Below are 24,662 nucleotides of genomic sequence, written 5' to 3'. Positions count from 1 at the left end.
GAAACAGAAGGAAATAAAATATCTTACATCTAAACAGGCAACATTTGAAGAAGGATGTTTAAGTCTAATAATGATTTATGAGAAGTGTGAATGTGAAACCTGCCACACAGAGAGTGATATCAACCTAATTATGTCCCTCAAATGGTGTGTAACCAATCATTTTGGACCATTTTAGGATTAAAATGTGTTTTTTCAGGCAGTGTCTCACCTAATGACATTACAACTCCAGAGAACAGAGCAAGAGGAGAGGAGCTGATGCAAAATATGTTAAAGTGATGATGGATTCCACAGCAGATGTGGAGAAACTCATAAATGATGTCATAAATGAACTTTTATCACTGAGGTCTTAGGAGTCAATGAGGTCCAAACACAGAAGTTAAAGTGTTTGAATCTAAAAAGTAAAGAAACTTACACCTCCTGGACATACAGAGGACATTTGCAGGTAGCTTTATTAGGTCATTTATGGTAAAAAAAAATGATCTTGCTCTTAAGGAACAGTTGAAGTATTCACCTGCTGAAATGCTCCTGAGCATGACCTCTGACCACTAAGCTCCTGTGGAGAAGCAAAATAGAACATTGTATGAACACTTCAGGCAACAGAAGTAGTGACAGTGATAATAGCAGTAGTAAAGTAAAGGCCTGTTTATGGACTTATTCTCATATTCTGACACTAAATCTGCGTCACTAACCGCCTCCTCCAATGCAGACCAGCGTAGCAGTTGGTGGCGCGTCACAGGCTCAGGTCCACCTATTCATACGGTGGAAGCAGGCTGGAGAGGAGTCAAGCCAGACACAAACGGAACACACTCAGACCGGAACAGAGAAGGTGTGTTCTTCAAAATAAACGCATCAGCATTTTTTGTTCTTTATCCAGCTTCAGATCTGCTGACGTCTGTTGAATGAAATGTATGAACACAGTATGATGGTTGGATAAACCCTGTTGGCTTATTATTACATTTTTAGAGGGAGATTTTTGACAATGTACAATCTGTCTGTAACCATCTGACATGACATTTTCTTTATGCATATTTTCACTAATTCAATCACTGATGACCATTTATTATTGTTAATGTGCTATATAAATATATTTAAGTTATTATTATAATTTCTCAAAACACTTCTGGATGTGATTTTCCTCCCAGCCATCCAGTGGTTTTACTTACGCAATTCAACTTGCAGAAACGTCATTAACTTGGTGTTCCTTCACAGTGAACATGTGACATGATCACATGAATTCAATTGTAAGGGTGAATTTATCAGAAAAAAGCAACAACCAAAATAACTGTGATAGTGACTGATCAAAGCAAACAGATGCTTGGGGGAGAAAAACCCAATAAAAATAGGAATATGCTTTGGCACAATGACAGTAAAGTAAAGTAAAGCATGAATTGTTTCTTTTCCACTATTTTCAAACATCCCAAAGCCTCAATGTGAAGAAAAACACTGGTGCATTTAAAAAAAAAAAAATGGCTTATGGCTCTGCAACAGTGAGCATGATGTCCAACATGACATCCATTGACTGAAATCCAGTTCAAATGACCAATTCTCTTTTTATTTATGTTATTACCATTCATATAGACTGCACACATTTCACATTAAAGCTGGTACCAAACGCTTTAATAAAGATCATTTAAAGACATCATATCACACAACAAACAATATGCACTGTATTCAAGCAGAAGGATACAGTTGTAGATAGATAGATAGATAGATAGATAGATAGATAGATAGATAGATAGATAGATAGATAGATAGATAGATAGATAGATAGATAGATAGATAGATAGATAGATAGATAGATAGATAGATAGATAGATAGATAGATAGATCCCAAACACATCTCACTCATACCCATGACCACATACACAAGGTTAATTTATATACTTGTGTTCTATTTGCACAAGACACGCTGTTAAAACATGAGTGTATTTACTCAGGATGGGGAGCGTGCCCTGAGATAAACTGCTAATTGCGACAGTTGGCGACATTCCATCATCCAACATAATATCACTCTGTTGTAAGAAATAGCCACATTGTATTAACTATTTTGCACAATTATTCTCTGGGCACATCCGTCTGCTGCGGTGACGGACCTGGTTGGAGATCAATGAGTATCTCTTTACCTCCTGGTCGGTTTTTATTTTGAAAGTACTGACCGGAAAACGACCGGGACACTCGCAGTATCTTAGCAGTTGAACAAAGGGGGGGCTGGTTGTTGCACCCACTCTTCCCCTCTACGTTCCGTCATCAGCGTGTCCTGCAGATCACAGAGCTGTCCTATAAGCGGTGCCACAGCCAACCTGCGGACAGTGAGCGTGTAGGCGCGCAGACACATGGACACCAGGACACGGTGAGAGGAGAGGACTGAGAGGACTGAGAGGACTGAGCCGCGGACCCGTCAGCGCATTACTGCGAGACTGGCAACTGATGCTCGGAACTAACATCAAACACACAGATCCGATCAGATTACCACTAATCCCCCTCGGTGAAGAAACACAGGAGTTGCCAGTGCGCTTTTTTGGCACACTTGGTGAACCTGAGGACAGATGATGTTTCCTTCTTGTTTTTGATCACTTTGCATTGATTTCAGCCATTACTCTCTTGCTTATACTGCCAAAGATCAGGACAGGATTATAATATAATTCCCTCTTGGATTTAAAATCATCATCTTCATCATCTTGTGCAACAGCAAACTTCTTTTAACGCATTTTTTTGGAAATTGCGCACGGAGATGGCGCAAAGGGTACGTCTGATTTGAGATATTATTTTTGAATTTTCATCATTTAAATGAGTTGCTCATGATTATCCATTTTCAGCACGGAGCATTTCACATCCTTAAAAAATATTTAAGTGATTTATATATGCATGGAAAAACAGGACGTGAACTTTTACGCAAAATAAGAAATTAATTTAGCAAATTTAATACTAAAATATAAACATTTCAAAGCCTATATGGAATATTTAATTTGGATACAGCTCCTAAGGCCTATGTTTACTCTTACTGAATATAATAAACAAATTATGGGAATTGTATTGAGACATTAATCATATCTTTGGCATAAAACAATATTAACTGATGTTTTCTGTTTAACTCAAAGGGCAAATGTTTAATATGTAGTATAATGTAATACTCAACTCTAACTCTCAACTTTCACTCCAGTACGATGAGCTGGCTCATTACGGAGGCGCAATGGACGGAGTCGGAGTTCCCACTTCCATGTACGGAGACCCGCACGCCCCCCGGCCTCTGCCTCAGGTCCACCACCTGAACCACGGGCCACCCCCGCATCCAACGCAGCACTATGGAGCCCACGCACCGCACAACATCATGCCCAGCAGCATGGGCAGCGCCGTCAACGACGCACTGAAGAGGGACAAGGACCAGATTTATGGGTGTGGAATAATAATAATAATATTTATAATGTTACATGTTTAGACTTATGAGGTAATAAAAAACTCTATAAATAGATAAATTATCTTGTTAGACATTTAATAAGCAAAAACAGCTGATTTGATTTCAGTGGAAAGTCAGAATGATATGGAATATAAATCTCATTTTTCCCCCCCATTTTAGAACTTATCATTTAATACTAACTAATAATTTTGATGAGATGGAATAATAATTACAGTCAATTCCGAATCAGCTCCACTTTTATCAGGATTTTTTTTATTTTAAAGAATTAAGACTTTTCTCCTCACTATCATCCAGAAAGTATTCAAATCTGTTTTTTAAAGGAGGAATAAAGAATGGTCATGTTAAATACAATCTGCCGCTGCTTTGATGTATAGTCAACAGTTCATGTGCAGGCCTGAGAATGCTTAGAGAATAAACTGGGGCCTGTCATCCGCTGTGTTGCAGACACCCGTTATTCCCTCTGCTCGCTCTGGTGTTCGAGAAGTGCGAGCTGGCGACCTGCACGCCCAGAGAGCCCGGCGTGGCGGGAGGAGACGTCTGCTCCTCCGACTCCTTCAATGAAGACATAGCAGTGTTTGCAAAACAGGTAGGAGGAGATGATATACAGATAAAAACATAATAACAAGCGACGAATTATTATATATCATAATGATTCTAAAGATGTGTAAAGTGTGAGCATCATTAAAAACATCTCTCCATCATTTGTATGTTCTTCTCACTTCAGATCCGCTCAGAGAAACCGTTATTTTCCTCCAACCCGGAGCTGGATAACTTGGTGAGCATCTACTACTGTTTCTTTGCTGTTTACCACACATTCATTTTTTAATTAAGGAAATATATATACATATATATTTTATTAGTTTTATGTTGGTAATTAGCAAATATACACAGAGCGCTTTACTGCTGCGTCTTTACATCCACATGTTTATTTATCTTCTTATATTTGTGCCTATTTATTTGTTTTAGATGATTCAAGCGATTCAAGTGCTACGATTCCATCTGCTGGAATTAGAAAAGGTAAAAAAAAAATGTTTTCAGTGATTCCCTTTTTGGCTTTTTCAACATTTTAATAAAACTCGAAGAATTTAAATTAAAATCTGTATTTTTTTTTGCAGGTTCATGAGCTCTGTGATAACTTCTGCCATCGGTACATCAGCTGCCTGAAAGGCAAAATGCCCATCGACTTAGTTATAGAGGACCGAGACGTCTGCAAGTCGGACTTCGACGACCTGTCAGGATCCTCCACCAACCTCGCAGATCATGTGAGTGAAAACAGAGAAAGCTCCGAGTCTTTTTTTACGCACAGCTCTTATCCGCAGCGGTGACTGCAGGAGGAGAAATAACTGTTTGCTTTTGATCGCTTGTGTGAGCTTCATGTTGAGGCCTGCCTCTCTCCGTTAACTCTCTTTATTCCCTTTATAAAAGGCTGACATGCACCTCTTGTTCAACCACACAAGTGCTTGATATGCCGTTGACTAGGAGTTGCCAATCTGGGGTCGGGGGCCCCTTCAAGCTGACACTAGATACATCGGAGGGGTCATGAAATAGGCTAATTAACAGAATTAGAAAGAAGAAAAAGCATGAAAAATGATATTCTGCTTTTCTTGATTTTGTTCAAATTTTGTGGATTTTTAAAACATCATTCTGGAGAGTTTTCCCCTCTAAATAGAGTTTGATCTGAGAGGGAACAACAATGGTAACATTCTAACAATGGTAGAATATGTCAAAGAAAAAATGTTGAGAACTATCACTGTTTCTCAGTAGCACTTCTTTCTTTTACCTGCCATTTAAAATATTATATTTACTTACTTTTTATTAAGGAATCTAACATATATAACACTTTAATTTAGCTTTTTAAGATATGACCCCATTACTGAGTTAAGTTGGACTCCTGTTTTTGCTGTGAGAGGGCTGCTGGGGGCGCTGTGCAGAGTCACATAAAGAGAAACTGCTTTGTTGAGAATGAGATGATGATGATGATGATAATGATGATGAGGAGGATGATGAGGATGAGGATGATCCTCCATTAGCACAAAGTGCAGCTGCTAGTGTTGTGTTTGCTGTTGGGCTTCACTCCTCTCAGCCTGGAGTTTCCCCACCAATAGGGTTAGGGTTATACACACACACACACACACACACACACACACACACACACACACACACACACACACACACACACACACACACACACACCACCCGCTGTGAGCTTTTCAATCACCTCTTCCTAGTTTTGCTCTTTAACAAAGAAGCAAATGCAGATGTTAAAAGTTAAGATGTAGCAGCAGTGTCAGATTGGATTGGACGTTTAACTGATGACATCATGAGAACTGTTCAACTGTTTTTCAGTGCTGTCAAACTGTCAAATTTCACTTTTAGCACAATTCTAACTGCAGCTTCAGTCTAAAAGCATCAGCGCTGACCACAGTCCTTTGAATCTCAGCACGCTCGCCCATTCTTCGTTCTTCAGAGCACACTTTTAAACACGCTTCCCTCTGTATCGTGTGTGTGTTTGTGTGTGTGAGGCCACCAGTTGATGTGACAGGACACTCTCCTGCTGTAATGCCTTCCTCCTAACGGCTGCTGCATAATGGATGTGCGCCGCTCTCCTCTGGGTACAAAGACATGCACAGCTGTGTAACAAACATGAACGTTAACCGCTGAGTGTACCACGAGCTGTTTATCATACACCGGGGCTAAAAGCATGTGTGTGTGTGTGTGTGTGTGTGTGTGTGTGTGTAGTGGTATGTTTGAGTCATTTGATTGTGTGTTGGAGCTGCTGTGTGTTCTCCACTAAGAGTTTTGGAGGCTGATAGTTGGAAGTGAAGCTGCTGATATTTTGTTCTCCACACAAAAATCACAATTTTGATATTTAGTCAACTGAGTCCTGCAGTACATCCAGCTCTGGAAGGACGATTTTTAAGGAAAACTGTATTATTAAATATTTATTCATACATTTTTAAATCATTCTGACTTATTTTAGAATACTTCCTTCAATTAAAACTCAAACATTAGGTATATTTTCTTTAAATTAGGCTTATTGACCATCACTTCCTAAAATATGTGTAAAACCTGTGGTAATAAGTTGGAATGAAGTTGGCTTAAAAGCTCTAACACCGAATTGGGTGATAATTTCTACCTTATGCTTTATAAACAGTCAAACCAAACCAGGTCAATTTTGACCCAGGTTAAACACCTAAATTACTTGTTGGAAAATCTCATTTGGATGATTCCTCTCATGTAAAATAACAAAAAAGCATCTAAAGCAGCATCATGTGACATAACATGTTTTTATTACAACCTACACCGGTGACATTTTTCAGCTATACCTCCATAACTGTGTGTATACTGGTTCAGTAAAGTCATCATAACACACTCAATACCAGCAACAGGCAACACTGCCCACTATGACACATTTCCACACTAAACATCTACATCTGAAAATGGTTTCTAAAGTTCTCTGTCCAGATTAAAACACCTGCAGGGGAACATTTGTTATCTTTTTTTTTAAGTTGGAGAGCATCTCTAAAATGTATTGAGTATTTTCTTCAGCAATATTCAGTATATTAAAATATGCATACAGTATAGTGCTCTGAACTGCTCTGGCCTCTCTGTACTGTATCACATCTCCTGTTTAAATGCAGCTGATATAGATACAATTACAGCATTCACATTAATCTAGCGTGTGTGTCTTTCCTGATAACATAGAAACATTTTTGGTCCCTCCCTGATATGTATGTTCACTTTAACTCAAACCAGCGCCACTGACACATTACTAATGGTTTAAAAAAGACCCAGTTTGACCTGATTGTGCTGAGCAAACATCCATATTTGCCATATTAGAGAGAAACATAAAGCATGTTTACATTTTGATAGCCTGTCTTTACCTTGTGTTTAGTACCGCTGCTCATTAGGTGTAGGTGTTTAATCTTTACTGTGAGTAATGTGGGTCACAGTATGATTAAAAAGCACTACTGTATAAGATGAATATGAAATGCGTTCACGTGTTTATGATTGGAATACACATCAGGCCTGCGTCTACAGTGCCCTCTGCTCCTTTTAATTGGGTTTTTTAACATATGGGGGGTGTTAGGAAATAAGACCTTTGTTAGTTTGATAAACACATGGCGCCTCATTGAAGGGAGCTGTGTGTACTCAGGAGTTGTAATTATTGTGTGGCCCGGGTTAGAAAAGAGGGGCCGTCGGTGAGAGGCCTCATTCACACTGCGCCATTGTCTCGCCGCTTCTTGTTGTCATCTGCCAAGCTCTTCATCTGATCACCATCCGGCAAACAGCTGACGCAAAGAGGCTGAAGAGGGAGATCTGCTGTTTGGCTTGGGCTTACGGCTGTCTGAGTGGTCTGACCGGCAGACCCCATAAATACGGGCGTTCTCCTGACGCTGGTTGCAGATTCAGGCAGAACACCGGAGAGTTCACATGCTGCTCGGCTAACCAAACCTGTCCTCTAAACTCTTCATTTTTTAACTCTTTCTGCAACATTTTGAAAATCCTCCTTTTGGACAGAATGGTAACGTTGATCTCATGTCACACTGTTGACAACTTGTTTACTGCCTTGCTATGCTAATCACACTCCGCAGCTGTCTTTGTGTCTTTGGGAAACTGCATAATGGACCTCATACTGGACCTACTGGACCTTACTCATCTATTTTCCCCCCACCTCCTTTTCCTCTCTTTTTCTCCTCTATTTCCTTATCTTCCCATCCCCTGGTGTGTGGACCTCTCCCTGACCTCACAGAATCCAGCGTCCTGGAGAGACTTGGATGACGCCCACTCCACGCCCTCCGTGGGCACCCCGGGACCCTCCAGCGGGGGACACGTCTCCCAGAGTGGAGACAACACCAGTGAACTAGGTAAGAGAGCCTGCAGGCCTCCTCCATATCAAAGCTGTGACTTTCCTGTGACCTCTCTCTGAGGCAGAGGGTAACTCGGGAGGGGGGGGGGATTAATCCTTAAAAGTTCATGCACTCACTTCATCTAATCACTTTATCTTAATTGCAATGATTACAAAGTTATCATCTAAGGTTAGTGAGGACTGCTTTTGCAGGTGTTTACCCCCTAACACTGATGTTTGTCTATCTGACACTGAAAACAAATGTCCTCCTGTTACAGTAACATTTGCTAAAAATTACAGTAGCCTTTAAAAAAGTAAAAACTAGATATTTGTGGTACTTTTTTCAGGTTTGTGTCCTCAGTAGGAACCAGTAGGCTTGGAGTTGAGCGCCACAGGCAGGGTAGTGTAGTCAGAAAGTATTAAGAACAAGACTAGAGTTAAACTGAGGTAGTGTCGTCTTTGTTTTTTTTGGGGTTTTTTTTTTTTTTTGGGGGGGGGGGGCTAGCAACCTGGGAGAGTTCTATATTTTAAAAAAAGGATAAATTCAGTATCTTTAAGTCTGATTACCTCACGAGTCACCCTATTTAAAATGTAATAAGTAAGTATTTCAATGACTTCATCAAAGTAATGTAACTTATTACATTTGATTACTTTTTCATTACTTCTCTAATATTCTAACCAATGTTTTCAGCTGTTAGGGTAAATGTTTCCATTAAGCACCAAAATCTAAGTCCAGCTGTTTTTCATGGATACTGACATGATTTATAAGAGAGATCATTTCTTATAAAGCAACATTTATCTCTCATTGTAAAATGTATTCATTACTTCATGTAGATTTAGGAATATAAAATATTTGCAAAAGAAAAAAAATTTGATGAAAAAAGTAAAAAAGTCTTAATTGGTACTGTGACACCATTTAAGCCCATGTGTGCTCTAAATTAGCCCATGTCATGATTTTTTTTACATATAAAAAAATATTGATTTCAAAGAATTGAAAAAACAAATTAGAGAAAAACCCTCCTGAGCAAAATCTTAAAGGTGTGACTTCAGATGTAACCTCCTTTGTAATCATCAACATTTTCATCAGTAACTGTAACAGATTACACTAAACTAGTTATTACATGTAATTGGTTACTCCCCAACACTGCCCTCTAGAATTTAGTCCTAGCAGTGTAGGGAAAGTTTTGAAGTTTAGTTAGTTTTTCATGATTCATGTGTTTATGAACTTGAATGACTTAAATGAGAGATTAACTTCTTTATTATTGTGTTTGGCTTTTTATGGACACAAAATAACACCAGCTTTGCCCTTTAAATGAACACATTATCAAGTGCAACACTAATAGAATAATGTGTGAACAGCCTTCACTTTTACAATGCGCCTCTCAATTACAACTCCGTTAGCGGTGATGAAGAGATCTTTAGATTCTGCTGTTTCTCTGTGACACCTTCATGGCCCTCCCTGTGTCGCCCTGGTGTTCCTGCAGTCGATGTGATTTCTGATGTGCTAATTGAAGGCTATAAGGGTTTTATGGCTTGTTTTTGTTTTTCTCCCATTTGGCCGCAGTAAAAATAGAATGGACTTTAAAGCAACTTTCCACCCTCTGCCCATCAGGCGTCAATGAGCAGAGCATTGAGGAGAACAATGGGAGGATGCTTTGAATGACAAGAGAAACTCAGAGGATTAAAAAGACAATCAGAAACAGATCAGGACTCTCCCTTTGAAAATCATCTTAGCTACCTGCAACAACTTGAGAGTGTGACATGTAGTCAATGTTATGGTAACTCTTAATTTAGCTATTGAGTATCTATAAGTTGTTACTGAGGCGAGTTGAGAAAGGCCAGGGTGTGAATAGCTTCTTTCCTTTAGGCTTTTTTTAAACAGCAGTGCGGGAAACCCAAGGTCCATGGCCTTTTGACCTGGGAGAGAATGCATAGAGGATGGGGGGTGCAGAATGCCCCCCGTAGGGATGTAAGGACAGAGCACTTTATGTATGAGGAACAAAGGAAAAGAAGAGGCCAGAATGATCAGAGCTGCGGTTGCTGCAGCAGGATTGGTTGCATGCTACCTGCTGCTTCTCCCCGGGCCTCTCTGCCTTGTTTTTGCCCTATTCTCATGCCAGGAGGAAACAGAGTCAAACACACAACCTGAAAGGATAGAAAAGGACAGTAAAAGGCGTTTCATGCTAATCTCATTTGGAGCAGGTAAATGGCCTCCATAATAATAACAGCTATCACCACATGTCTAGAATGAGTGCGGAACTTGAAAAGGGCTGTTAAATTCTTCATGACGTACACTGATGAGAGAGCGGGAAGCAGATTATGTTCATAATTAACTAGTCCGGCATTAACGGTTATAGACTACCTCCGAATTTCCTCCTTCCTCATCGTCGACATGTCTCATGATCAGCAAGGTTCAAACCTGCCTGGAGTCTGTTCTCCAGTTTTTTTTCCAATATAGGAAATGCTGGTGATGTTTGATGATGAGCGCATTGAGGGAGTTTAGACTTACATGAGTCTAAACTTGAAGTTACTTGAAATTAGGGAAGGATCGTAGCTCAGGTCAAATATTGAGAAAAAGTAAATATTTTCCATCTCATGTGTCGAGTCAGCAATAACTTCTTATCCAGGTATGACATATTAGAAGAAATTGCGGCACATGATCCATTACAAAGTTCAATGACAGTGGTGTGGTGTGTCTCAAAGCAGAAACTAAAAGACGGGTGTAAAGTGTATCCAAATTTCATTCTGAAGACCAGATCTTGTGTTCTAGACCAGACCCAGATCAGTAAATGTTAGGGACACTACTTAATAATTGGTAATTGGTAAAATAACTGATTGATAATTGATTTGTTTACGACCTGTCTAACTAACCCATTGCTTTTGTTTCTTGACCCATCTCACTTGATATCGCCAGTGTCATTATAACTGGTTATGGTAGTTACAAAGCTTGACTTGTGTTATGTTGCTGACCCAAATTCAAATTTTACACATTTTATATGACTGTATCCCAAACCCAGTGGAAAATATTCAGTTTGAAATGTTTGAAAGTTGTCTTTAAGTTGCTGACTAAACTAAATTCTCAGGTTTTTCTCGTTAATAAATGAGGTTCTGGAATATTCTGGTGATGTCAGAATAATTAAGAAAGTTTGAAATGTACTGTCAATCCCACCAAAAGCAGGCAGGAGTGATTGTGCGGTCCCCTACTGTACAGAGACGTCATTAGTCATGCCCGCGTGGTCTCATGAAACCTTTTAAAATCCACCATCATTTGGGAGCATTAAAGTGGTGGCGATGTGGCTTCTAGCCCTGGCTAACCACAGGTAGATGATCCCATCCATTGTGTGGCTGGCGGTTTGTCTCATGGCTGCCTGCTTCTCTGTAAGCTCCAAAGCTGGTTGGTTGTTGCCTTGTAAGCTGTGTGATATGCAGAGAGGGTTCTCTTTGATACCTCAACCCCCAGGGTGACTGCTGTTGACCACAGCTAAAGGGGCTGTGCTATCCCAGGAATGTTTAGAAGGGGTCTGGGGGAGGACACGGGGGAGGCTTGAAATGTCCATCACAAAGACCGAAATAAAACAAAAGGCAGTGGGAGTGACTCGAAAAGATCCATGCGCACTCGTGTTGAGAAATGGAATGTGAGGAACAGGATGTGTTGCATCTTTTTGTCACATCCAGAGCCTGGAGTCAGGAGGAAGGAATGCGGCGAGGTGGAGGTGCTGACATGCCAATGACATCACAGCTTCACTGACACCGCGGGCTAATGTCCCTGTTGCATCTGTCATGCTGTGGATCTCAGAAATGTTTTACAACGAGAGGGAAGAGATAGTGAGGGTGGATGGGGGAGGGCAGAGAGTGATAATGGTGGTGGTAGAAGGAGAGGAAAGAACACATTGTTGTGTCTGACAACACATTTGTATTTTTTATATAAAAGGGAATATCCAAATTTGATCTAAATCATACACATTTATTTTTCAGGCAAACTTAAAGAAAACATGTTTATTTTACTCACTTTAGTGGTTTCTCTCCATGGAGATCATTTTTTTAGTAATCTGTCACTGAGGTTTCTGCCTCTACCTCAGAACCATGGAAGTAAATGGATTTAAGGTGTGGTGCTCATAATACCGAAGAATAACACTTAACCTCTCTGTGACCAGATATCCTTGGAAACACTTACAACTAAAGAAGTCCTTGAACAGTAATGGCCTCTGCATATTTCTTGCACTGGTCTTTTCATCAAGTCGGTTACGTAATGGCAGCAGGCACATCGACCTCAGAGAATGTGAAACATCTTGGCCCATTTTGGTAATTTTGTGCGGTTCATTGTTGCTGATTGGCTCCTGGTTTGTGAAACAAACAGTTGTAATCATCTAGTGGTCACACAACAACAGTATTCTTTTGTCCTCAAAGAAGATGGTGTTGAAATTTTTCAATTCTGTGAGCGCAGCAAATGAATTTCATCAGTAAATGAGAAAATATGTTTAACACTTTACTTTAATTGCCCCTATTTAGCATTTATGAGAAGCATATACTGTAAACATTTCACAATTTATAACATATTGTAATGTAGTTATAAGCAGGTATAAATGTATTTGTTAATTACTATAACGATAGCGCTTATAAACAGACGATAAATAACAATATAGTAAAACACAGTTGTAAAAAGATAAAATAGTATAATTGTTGACAATTACTATGAATTAATAAACACATAAAATGCTCTTATATAAGCTTATGGTATGTTATAAACCAGTTATTAAATTGAGTGTTTTTTAAATTATATGTTGTGTGAAATTATCCTTTAAAGCCGAAGCAAAGAAGATAATATACAATATACAATGCACAAAATTGCAGAAAATAGTCTCATCCTATCTCAGTGAGATCTCCTTATTTGCCCAAATGAGATTCTATTTACCAATATTGATATTAGTTTTATATTTATATTAGTTACCAAGCTGCTTGCTCACATTTAGAGTCATGCATCACCTACAATGTGATGAATGACCTAATAGTGAAATGCAAATGGTCTCCTTCACTGGCCCTCCTTCCAGAGAAAGCATTGTCTTCTTCATACCACAGACCGTGTAGTGCAACTTGTCGTTGGATTTCTGTACAGCAGTAAAGACTTTTTCAAACAGTACATCACTAACTGGAGCTTTCAACATGAAAAACACTACCTGCCATCAACAGCTCCTAATCATCATATTCACCTCCTAACACCTAGGAGTCTCCAGGTCTTGGAAAGCTTCCAGACTGCTCCATTTAGAGCTGTGTATCATGTTTAATAAGGGGAGGAGCCGCGAGGTGTCACTGATGATGGATCAGGGTCCCGCTGAGCTCATTAGACAGTCCGCACTGGCTTTGCATCGCTGATGCAGCTGGGGGTGCAGCAATCAGTTCTGCTAGCCGCTCCACACTTTGTCTTATGGACACGTCATCCATCGACTGCTTCACGCAGTATAACAGATTCAGAGGTACAGGGACAGCTCTGTACAGACAGAGAAAAATAAAACTATATTTAAAACAGAAACATGAAATGTCAAGCATGTCTAACATGATATGTACAAGGAGCTAATGTAGTCCATTTTCTTTTTTTACACTAAAATAAGGAAGTGCATGACATAAACCTTGCACTGGTAGAGAGATAAAGCAGTGAGTAATCTTCAAAGTGATTTTTAATCTTAAAATATCTTAAAACAAATGAAAAAAGTCTGCCAGTGTAGTGAGATTATTTGAACCTTTTTCCCATACAAATACCAAATGTGATGGATCATTGAGACAATTGTTGAAACTGATATCAGAGATTTATTTTCTTGGGGGGATAAATATATTTGCAGGTAGATGTAAAAAAAAGTTATTATTCCCCATTGACTAGTTCAATGTTATATATTTTGTTGAGTTGAGTACTTACATTATCCCAAATGTTTTCATTAATTTTTTAATCCAGAGAAACTGTCATTTTACTCATGTAATGGTCAGTTTCATTTGGTCACCTGTCAATGGTGGCCATGTGTGGTCATGTTGCAGTTATTGTCATCACATGTCAGGGTTGTGGTTGTCCGCCACAATGGCGTCTACCAATTAGTATACACATACAAGATAATATATCAGCATGGCGGTTGTCATAAATGTCCTTTAATTCAGTTTTAAGAAACATTTTTACGATTAACTCTTTAGACCTTAGTCATCGTTAATTGTACCTTTTAACCGGATGATGAATTTTAGTCATTGGGCTTCTGGATCTTCAGTTATCAGAGAAACAAGTTAGAGACTGTAGCGGCTTCGTTCCATTTACTACCACTCACAGCCAATCAACTCAAACGTTCTTCGATTTAATGCGACATGATTGGCCCACTGCCACGGCAGCTACAACCCGTCTGTGGTGGTGAAGTCACAATGTAATGCTTCTATTCACATGATGGGTATCGAATTAAGTTAATCAATTGACATCGGTATCACTTTAAGGGTACTTGGATTGGTACTGGTATTGTCATTTTTTAAACGATGCCCGGCCCTAATCCTACGCTACTTCACCACTTGATTGAGAGACCCCTAGTGGCAGAAATTGGCAGACACATTGTACATTTAAAGAACCCAAAAGTCATGTTTTTGCACATGTGCAAGAATACAATTTGCACAAACAAATAAGTAAATAATTACAATATAATCTAAATGTTTGCAAAATAATTTAAAAAACAAGAAAACAAGCTATAAAAGCTGAGTTGAAATTGCCTAAGTAGCATAAAGAGTTATAAATATATAACAACACAGGCTGAGCAGAGTCGGGTGTGTAAGAGCAGCAGAGGTGGAAGGCAGTAGAAAGGCGAGGAAGACTTCTCTTCATATCTTAGGGTGCTGTTTTTTTGTGTGCGTGTGTGTGTGTGTGTGTTTTTCTTCTTAGCCCCGGGGCAACACTCCAGCCATCCCTGCGGTAATGCCCACCCTAGCCCCCCCCCATCCCCCCCTTACCTCCCCCACCTCCGCCCTCCGGTGTCACGCGTGCAGACAGTGACAGGCAAGGGTGGGGCGGAGAGGGCGGAGAGGGAGGGAGGGAGGGAGGGGGGGGCGAGAAGAGAGAGAGAGAGAAGAGGGGGCGGGGGTGGGGGGGGGGGGTGGCGGCATGGCAGACTTCCACGGATGTACGACTTTGAGACTGCACCGTCACACACTGGTTAGATTGGCTGAGTTGCTGGGGAACAGTCAGAAGCGATTAGTGTAACAGAGGATCTGCCCCGCGGCTTTCCCCTCTCTGGAGCAGAAGAAAGAGGGATGAGGAGAGGAGAGGAGAGGAGGTGGACCAGAGTGGGGTGTTGAGGGTGGGTGGGGTGGTTGTGTGGAGGGGAGAACAGCGTGCCTTCTTTAGATATAATTAGGCCGAGTGAGTCTTCTTTCCTTCTTTTTTTTTCTTTCTTTCTTTCTTTCTTTCTTTCTTTCTTTCTTTCTTTCTTTCTTTCTTTCTTTCTTTCTTTCTCTCAATTTGTATCATGCTTTTGTCACAAAAATAGTACCCAAATATATATATTAGCCCACTGTTTATTATTCAGGCCAGTATTTTATTCATGATAATTATGTTGAATGGACTTTCTCTTTTCACTAGAACACTAGCTATAGCCTGATAATCATTCATTTCAGTTCATTCATTCAGCTTGATATTGTTTTCATGTTTGTTCATTTCCTGTTGTGGGGATGGTGTTGGGTAGTGGTTAGGACACAAATCAATTTAAGAGCTTCTATCTCTGTAAGTTATCACACCTGTCACCATTTTTAAAGTCATTTTTCTGTCATTATTTCTCATGGACTATTGCTAGTTAGATGAGTAGAAAGGTGACATAACCGCACCTTTAAGGGTTTGGTTGGTTGAGTAGTCTAAGATCTGGAACCAGGTTAAATCACTATATGAAATCATGCCACATTTAAAACACGTTGCACATGTTGTAAATCTAGCTATTCAATGTACAGTATTTGCATTCTGTTAAAGAAAGCCTTCTTATTTTAAGGCTTCTAAATTAAACAGCTGATGAAACTCTGTGCTGGTTAATTATGCCAGTAAAAACACGCTGTGCAGCCAAGCAATGTTAAAACCAAAAGAATCATTAAAATTTGAAGTCCAAGGTTCCGAATATGCCAAAAAAGGTCAGGCTGAATTTTAGCTAACTGTTAATAAAACAAAGCACATTTAGAATATTTCCATTTCAAGGAATGGTGCAGTCATAAAAGCACATAGTCTTTTTGAATATTTAACTTAGTGAACACATAGCTTCAATGAAGTGCTGGAGTGAGATGATACAGCATATAATATATATTATACATATATAATAATAAGATGACTTTTAAGTTCTTGCAACTTAAAGGAAGACACTTCACATAAAGGAGTTAATTGACCCAACCAGTTTAAAAAGAAAGTTTCACAAACGTGAAATAGAAAAAAAATCCTCCTCCTGTCCCCTCAGGGAACCTTTGCCCATGAAATAACTTAACTGGCAGAGGCAGTGTGAGAGGTAGAGGACAAAACAAAGTAAAGAGTAGAGGACATAGGCAGTGTGAACCCTGTACCCTGTCCATGACTCCTAGCTGGACACCATCCGTCAAAACTCCCACAAACTCCTGAGCCCCTGACCCTCCAACACATCCTTTTTAATGTCAATATTCATTAGCTGAAATATTTATGCATGAATATGGCTCATATAGGCGCATTTGATTGATGCATCTCTAAAAACAAAAAGACATGCTAGGGCAAATCTTAAGAAAAGTAGGGTTCCTGTCCCGCCTCGGGGGAGGAGTCTCTCAGATGCATTATTCACATGCCCTCCAGGCAGGCTTTCAAGGCTTCTCTGCCCCGAGGGCAAGAAAAATAACCACCACTGTTAAAAGTAAATCATCTCGGCTGATGCACAATTAATGGCAGAGAGGGAGAGGGAGTGGAGTGCCCCTTTTGCTGCGAGATGGAGTGGGTTAGCTAGCATGGGCGGAAATCTCAGCTTAAAGGAAGCCTCCTGCTTCGATCCACGCCAGCTTCCCGCTGAAATCAAACAGGGATGCTGCTAATGGCAGGATCCAGAGCCCGGCATGACGCTGCGCTGCAGACAATCCGACACAGACGTACCCTATGATGGTGGGGGGTAAGGGTGGGGGATGTGCGTGGTAGGGTGTCGGTCAGTAAACACATGAGAATGAAAGGGTGATGGCTTCACCCCCTGCCAACCCACCCACCCACCCTCATTCTGCCTCAGTACCCAAATGAGCGCCTCATGTCCGACTTCAGACAGGACAGGGTTTGATGTTATTGGGTTCATACTTCATTCACAGGCTAGATTTGTGTTTTTGTTATTGTTTTTCCTTCTCTTCTTTCTTATAAGGAAGTCATTAGTCTTATTTCCGACAGAGGTCACATATAAGTAAGAGCACATAGCACCGAGTCCGACTGTAGTTTGAGCATTCATTATTTCATGTCAGGCGCACAGCTCCGGCAGTCATTACCCCATGTCAAACGCGTGGCTCAGATTGTATTAATAGCTCTTGGGTTTTATTGAGCTCCCACACTACAAACTCTTCTTCATTATCCAGTGGCCAGGGAGTCAAGCAGAGGTGAGAGGAAGAATCTTGTGCTGCCGTGCCACATAGGAACACAATCTCCCTCTCGCATGCCATTTCGTGGCATACGAGAAAAAGGAGGATGATGAAGGCGACGGGGGCTAAATTAAAGCTTTCTCGTAATGTGACTCCTCTTGTCTCTGATCACAGGAGACGGCCTCGACAACAGCCTGGCATCACCGGGCACAGGAGACGAGGATGACCAGGACAAGAAGAGGCAGAAGAAACGGGGCATCTTCCCCAAAGTGGCCACAAATATAATGAGAGCGTGGCTCTTCCAGCATCTTACGGTAAGAGAATCTACACTGAGTCCTGTTAAGTTTGCCTCCGCCGCTTTTCTATACAAACACATCAGGCCGTGGCTTTTTATAGCTTCCAAACACGCCACTTCTTCTCTGTAGCAGCAAGTCTACACTGATCTCACATAATGCTATGTATGAATGTTGTCCAACCCCAGCCCCTCCATCAGGCAACACTTGTTTGAAATGATGCCTCTTTGCCTAGGAATGAGCCCAGGCTGGGTTTCCCAAAGGCATCTTGAAACTAAGTTCATCTTTGTTCAATTGTAAGAGAATGGAGCAAAGACGAACCCAAGTCTAAAGGTCTCTTTTGAAACACCAGTCCAGTACTGAAATCAAAATCAGAAGCAGCGACACAGTTTCGGGGCTCTTTAAAAGGGGGTGAGCAAGTCCCCACGAGGAGAGCGCTACCTTTTATCCGAGGTCTAAAAGATACCACCGCTGCTGCCTCCTCAGTTTTTCAACCTCTCCCACTCTTAGATGTGTTATAACCCCTCAGTTGTTTAGTTTGTAAAAGGCCCACACAGGTCCTGTACTCAGAGTAATCCTTTCCTTTCCAAAGCCCACCTTTAGATTTTCTAGATAAAAAAAGGAGGATAATTGAATTATCCCCTCTCTGTTCCCCATCCCCTTTCAGGCCTAATTTGTTAAGCACAAGTGTTTGCCGTGGCAGGATGTGCCTATAAAAAGTGTGCAAGGGGACTTTGGCCTCTGAAAGGCCTATTGCAACACCCAAGCGATCAAGCATTCATCAGTCGTTGAAGGGTGTGAAAGGAGCGGGATTATGTTTTGTCAGACGTTGCGGTGTGAGGCCCGCGGTTTGAAGACCATTGGGTGGGGGGATTCTCTCCACCGTTAGTCGTAGCCTCCTGCTTTTGTCGCTCCATTCTGAAGAACCTTAAAAGATCCCCTTGTGAGGAAGCTATAGAGAAAGCAGCTGTGAAAAGTTTGGATTCATTATATTATTCATTATCGGCCCATTAGCGTGGCCGTAACTGTTGGTTTCCACGCAACCTCGCATTAGTCCACATTCAAAGGTTGATGCCAAAGTTTGAGTTTTAGGAGCGAAACCTGGAATCCACTGGAGGTCACAGGTGTCATGTCAGGCATGTACGGCTGAAGTTGTATCGTTTTCCCAGTTGGTATAAAGGATTTGATTCTCTGTTAATATTCTGAGCAACCCTCATGTATCTGAGGTACCTTAATTATCGAATATTCCAGTCATATTAGAAGAACAAATCTTTCCTGGTCCGATGTTTTGACCCTACAGTAGATTTACCCTTAGCAACCAGTTAAAGCATTGTACATCAAAATCTCACCTCTTTTTCTCAGGGTCTCAGTCTCTCCAGTCGAATGTCAATAAATCTGTTAACCCTAACACTAACCCTAACCCTAGAATGATTACACCCCTTGAACCTAACCAGAAACTCGACTTAAATAGCTAACTCCCTGATTCCATAGCGACGTTAAACTTCCCGCAATACATCAACCAAAGCGCAGCGGATACTGCACCTAAATAATACATGTTGTAAGAATGCCATAAACCTGTAAATGTGGAGTGTCCATGGAGCAAGGGAGGGTTCAAAGAGGTTAATGAGGAAGTGCATTAAAATGTGAAACTGGATAAGTATAGACTGATAATGTAAAGTCCAGCGTTCTATGGATTTTATGTGGTGCAATTTTAGTGTCGGTCTTTAATAAATTATTGATTTTTTGCATTCAGGGATTCCAAATTGTATTCAATAAAACAGGAGTCAGTAAGTGTTTTTTGTTGAGTAATCAATTACTGAATCAAAACAAGGCTCCCTCGGGTGCACATCATGTATTTGTGTGTGTGTGCATGTGTGAGTGTTGGTTCTGCACAGCAGTGGTCCCCAACCTTTTTGACACGTGAGTGTGTAGTAAGAGTGTCGACTAGCGACCCCCTTTGCAATAGCTTGTATGTATGTTTATGAGTGGTGCAACCAAAGAGGGATTGCCCCTTCACAGATTGGCTAATTTGAATAATGTTAGAGTTCTGAAGTGTTTAACAAGACAAAATAGGCAAAGATCAAAGTCTGCAAAAATGAACAGAATGGCAGAGATGTTGTATAATTTTTCTTAAAGGTTACATCTGTTGATAAGACCCAACAGGAGTGTGTGTTATTGTGTGTGTTTGTGTGTGTGTGTGTGTGTGAACAGCCTGAAAGGCAGTTTAAAAATGAAGTGTTTGGAAGCTCATCCTTCACTGATGACCACAGGAGGCGGCTGCTGGCCTGACAGACGCAGAATGGCGAGTGGCCCTGCAACCCTGCTCCCAGTACACGGGTCACCTCTGTCTACCATCTGCCGCCCTCCTCCCTCTGTCACACACACACACACACACACACACACACACACACACACACACACACATCCAGCGGAGGGACTGGGTCCGGAGAACAGGGGGGATGGAGTGAGGTGGGGGTTGATGGGGGGGCCTGGCCTTTACCGGGGCCTCAAACAAAAGCCACTATTGTGCCTCTTTATATCCCACCCGATCGTTTGTCAAGCAATGTCAAATAATGTCAAATACTGTCACACAATGCCACGCGCTTTTAGCCTGAAGTATTCGGGGGGCCAAACCGTGCTCAGCCTCAGAGTTTTCAGAGTCAACTTCCAGGAATTACTGTGCATGGGAGAGACTGGCACAGAATATGATTACACTTCCTGAGTTTTTTGCTTGAAGTACAAGAGGCTGCACTTAAGGGCAGATCGGCTCTAGACACGGAGGCCCCCCAACAAAAAAAAATGAATGCAAGCTGTTTTTTGGCTGAAGTCTTGACATTTATTTCATTTCATTTCATTTTATAATTTTAAAATGTGTTTGTCACTCGCAGCACCCGTACCCCTCAGAGGAACAGAAAAAGCAGCTAGCACAAGACACAGGCCTCACCATCCTACAAGTCAACAACTGGTAAGTTACTTTAAAAGCAACTCTGTACATCATCTGCAGTGTCACATAACATCTGACTATCGCAGGCACAATCTGCGTCTTTGTTTTTCTTTGTTTTCATTCTTTCTCCTATCTCAGGATGTTAGTTTGCTAAAAGAGTTTGTTTTCTCGCTATGAAACAGTCAGAAACAATTGTTAGAGTTAATATTGGAAATCATACAATCATATAATAGGCATTTCTTATAACTTCAGATTTTTTCTCATGATCATCAAATTTAGCCTTTTTCTTCAGTATCAGCAGTAATCCAGTGATTGTTGTCTGTAGTGTAAATCCATGGTAACAGTAACCAATGAAACATGGCCTTTAATGGCAACATTACAACATTATGTAAAGAATATTAGGTTACATTTTTTTTTACAAAAACAGGACAAAAGTGAAGGCCACATTTAAATGAGTGTCCATTGTATAAACTAGACTGTGATAGGTAGGTACAGTAAGGGTAGGGTAACTTTATTGATCCCCCAAGGGGGAAATTCAAAATTGACACGACAATATTCTTTAAAAGTGAGGAAAAATAAAATAAAATATTAAACAAATCTCCAAATACTATATATGAGAAACAATAAATATACAATACATTAGTACAATTGAGGAATAACAATCACTTCTTTGTCATTTCTCTTATACTGTACTGCTACACATACAGTTGTACAGTGAAATTCTTATCTCAACATCCCAGCAAACACAGTCTGAGAAAGACTGATATGTGCTTGAAAGCCCCACATAAACCTCATAAGTGACCCTTGGATTAATGTTTTTGGTTAAATATATGCCATGTCTAAGATGTGTTCTGTGGTCACACCGTAAGACCGTTAAAACGGTTTCAAAACACGAAATATCCCACCTCTTCATCACAGCCTCATTTTACATGTATGAGATGATGGATTAAAGCGTGTTCGGGCCGAGCAGCCTTTTGTAGACGGCTTAACTTAGAGATAGGTCCAATCAAACAATCACACATCCTGGATTTAGTTTCAGATCACACAGTTCTGCATGTCATCATTTTACTGGCAGCTTGCACAAGGGTTCAGGTTTGGATTAATTGAGATGACATTGCTTTGGCGCTCTAATCCCTCTCTAAAATCCACCAAAGAGTTTGCTTTTAAGTGTATCAGGTCTCCAACAGACCTAATTACACAGCTACCCACCTCTAATCCACAAGTAAAGACGACTACGGGTTTTAGTCAAGGCTCTATCCGATACAGATATCAAAGCATGCAAACTCACTGTACTGTCTGTTTGGTGGATGTATCAATGGCCAAACATTGGCAAAGCAGTTAGCGTTATTATGGCCTGAGGCTACAGGGCTAAACCTAAATCAATAGATTTTTTTAAGCTATGTGACTTTCTCCTTCTACCCCCAGATTATGTCAATAGGAATAAACTAGATTATTAGTTAAATCCCTGAAGACACACAGCGGGGGGGGTTCCAGTTCTTCAACAGCTGCCAGAGGAAACTGACATATTTTGTAAATGTTTTTGTTAAATGTTTTCATAATATTTCAACGGATGAATATTTTAAAAGACCTCTTAAAATGTAAGAAAACTATTTCCTCATCTAAAGCATCTAAGTGTATTTTCTTTGACAGAAGGTTGGAAGGAATAAATAAATAAAGGATACTCTTTGCTTTGACTAAAAGTGAAATACTAATAGATCATAGATTAAAGATGTTGAACATCTCTGTGATAAGTTCTGTGAAACTAAGGTTACATGCTAACACCTGAACAAGTTCCATTAGTTAACCCTTACATACTCTTCAGGGTCAAATTTGACCCATTTTTACATTTGAGAGATGTAAAAACACCATATACACATTTCTTTAAGCCAGATTTTTCCTAATGTGACCAAGAATATACCAAAATGGAAACACGTTGCATCATTTTTTATTTTTTTGTGTAGCTGGCACACATTTTTATATATGCAAATGTGAATTAGTTTTTTCATTGATGTTTTATTTCAAATCAAATTGTAACACTTTGTGATATTGTTCTGTTTTCCAGGTTTATCAATGCGAGGAGGAGAATAGTCCAGCCTATGATCGACCAGTCCAACAGAGCAGGTATAGCCTCACTTCATTCAGTGTTCAATGTTATTAATACTAACTTCCAGGTGGAGACGATAGGTTTATGGGAAACTCTGCTAATTTTCAACCAGTATTGTATCATAACAATATGGGTAATATACTAATGAACAATGTTTAACCCAAAAAAACCTGTCAAAACCTGGCTTCTGCTCATTTGCTGGTGAAAGTCTTCCAGGTGACGCCAAATGCTTCATCCAGTGGATTATAGAGATCTGCCTTTGACTAAAGTTTGGTTTCTCCTCTATTACAGTAAATCAGAGTACAGCTTACAGTCCAGATGGCCAGCCAATGGCAGGCTTCGTCCTTGATGGGCAGCAGCACATGGGTCTCCGACCTGGAGGTGAGCAATCTCTCTACACCTACCATCATTTATGCTTTTGAATCCAGTCATTTATGCTTAGATTGATGTGTTTCGGGTTAATTGTCTTTGAAAAAAGTGGAAAAGAACCACTTTAGAGAGAAGATCATGAAAGTTAATAGTGTTTACACACAGAGTGACAACCAGAAGAGGGGAATCTGAAGAGGGGAATCTGATCATGAATCTGAATCACATCATTTGTATGTTGCAACTAGTGATGAACCAGTCCCCCTCTACTGTAGTATTTGCTATAACACTTTAATTCTTTGTGTTCCTTTGTGCGTCGAAGCTCAAGCTGCAACACACACCATTGCATGCTTTAACAGTGTTCTCTTCCTCCTCGTTGCAGGGCCGATGGGTGGCATGGGTATGAACATGGGTATGGATGGGCAGTGGCACTACATGTAAATCCACTCCACTGAGGCGCGCCTAAACAACAGGGTGAAGTAAGTAGTAGTAGTAGACACAACCACACACACACACACACACATCTGCACACATCTGCACTCCACAGCTTTCACTCATCTGACTATTCCACTCCTTCCCTTCCTTACCAATCTAATCTCCACTGGAGAGATTCAGATTGATTTTCATGTTATTTATAATGCAATAACCATATGCTTCTTCACAATATGAGTGTTTGCATTGTCTCTCTGTTGGCTTTCACATAGCTTGTTTGTGTGCATTGAAATGAACATTTAGAGACAATTCAGATTATTTTACTGTCAGTTTGACCTCCAAGCGAAGCAGTTTAGAACATCTGGACAATACTGTTGGTTAGTTTGCAATCTGTGTGATGATCACAATGTGGTTGATACAGTGTTATAACTGATCAAAAAACAATGGACAACATTATTCATTTATTATTTAACCTTTATTTAACCAGAAAAAAACATTTGAAATTAAAAATCTCTTTTACAAGAAACGCCCTGAAACGGCCGAGATTAGCAGCTACGCAATTAACAGGGTCGAAGACATAAAAAAAAACATATAACAATTTAAAATGAACATAAAGAATAAATTACAGAATCATAAAATATTAAACAGATGTTCATTGCAAGTCATCAACATCAGGGATCAAACAATATGAGAAA

At 40.3% G+C, this 24,662-nt stretch overlaps 1 protein-coding gene across 4 annotated transcripts; it reads left to right on the top strand.

The window, feature by feature from the left end:
- The first annotated feature begins 2,731 nt into the window (after positions 1 to 2,731).
- meis2b (Meis homeobox 2b) lies at positions 2,732 to 23,976 on the top strand. 4 transcript variants are annotated; one of them, XM_062437137.1, is made up of 13 exons: positions 2,732 to 2,743; positions 3,161 to 3,393; positions 3,860 to 4,001; positions 4,140 to 4,190; positions 4,382 to 4,432; positions 4,531 to 4,677; position 7,095; positions 8,176 to 8,283; positions 18,003 to 18,142; positions 21,010 to 21,086; positions 23,128 to 23,186; positions 23,461 to 23,550; positions 23,918 to 23,976. In XM_062437137.1, exons 1-13 carry the CDS (start codon positions 2,732 to 2,734, stop codon positions 23,974 to 23,976), a joined length of 1,170 nt encoding a protein of 389 aa, XP_062293121.1. The 4 variants fall into 4 exon arrangements, with proteins under 4 accessions (XP_062293121.1, XP_062293122.1, XP_062293120.1 ...); XM_062437138.1 differs by lacking the exon at position 7,095 and having other exon boundaries at positions 4,531 to 4,668; positions 8,169 to 8,283; XM_062437136.1 differs by lacking the exon at position 7,095 and having other exon boundaries at positions 8,169 to 8,283.
- Positions 23,977 to 24,662: the final 686 nt, after the last annotated feature.

Source organism: Scomber scombrus, chromosome 17 (assembly GCF_963691925.1).
Source record: "Scomber scombrus chromosome 17, fScoSco1.1, whole genome shotgun sequence".
NCBI classification, from domain to species: Eukaryota; Metazoa; Chordata; class Actinopteri; order Scombriformes; family Scombridae; genus Scomber; species Scomber scombrus.
This window is presented reverse-complemented; position numbering and strand designations above follow the sequence as displayed.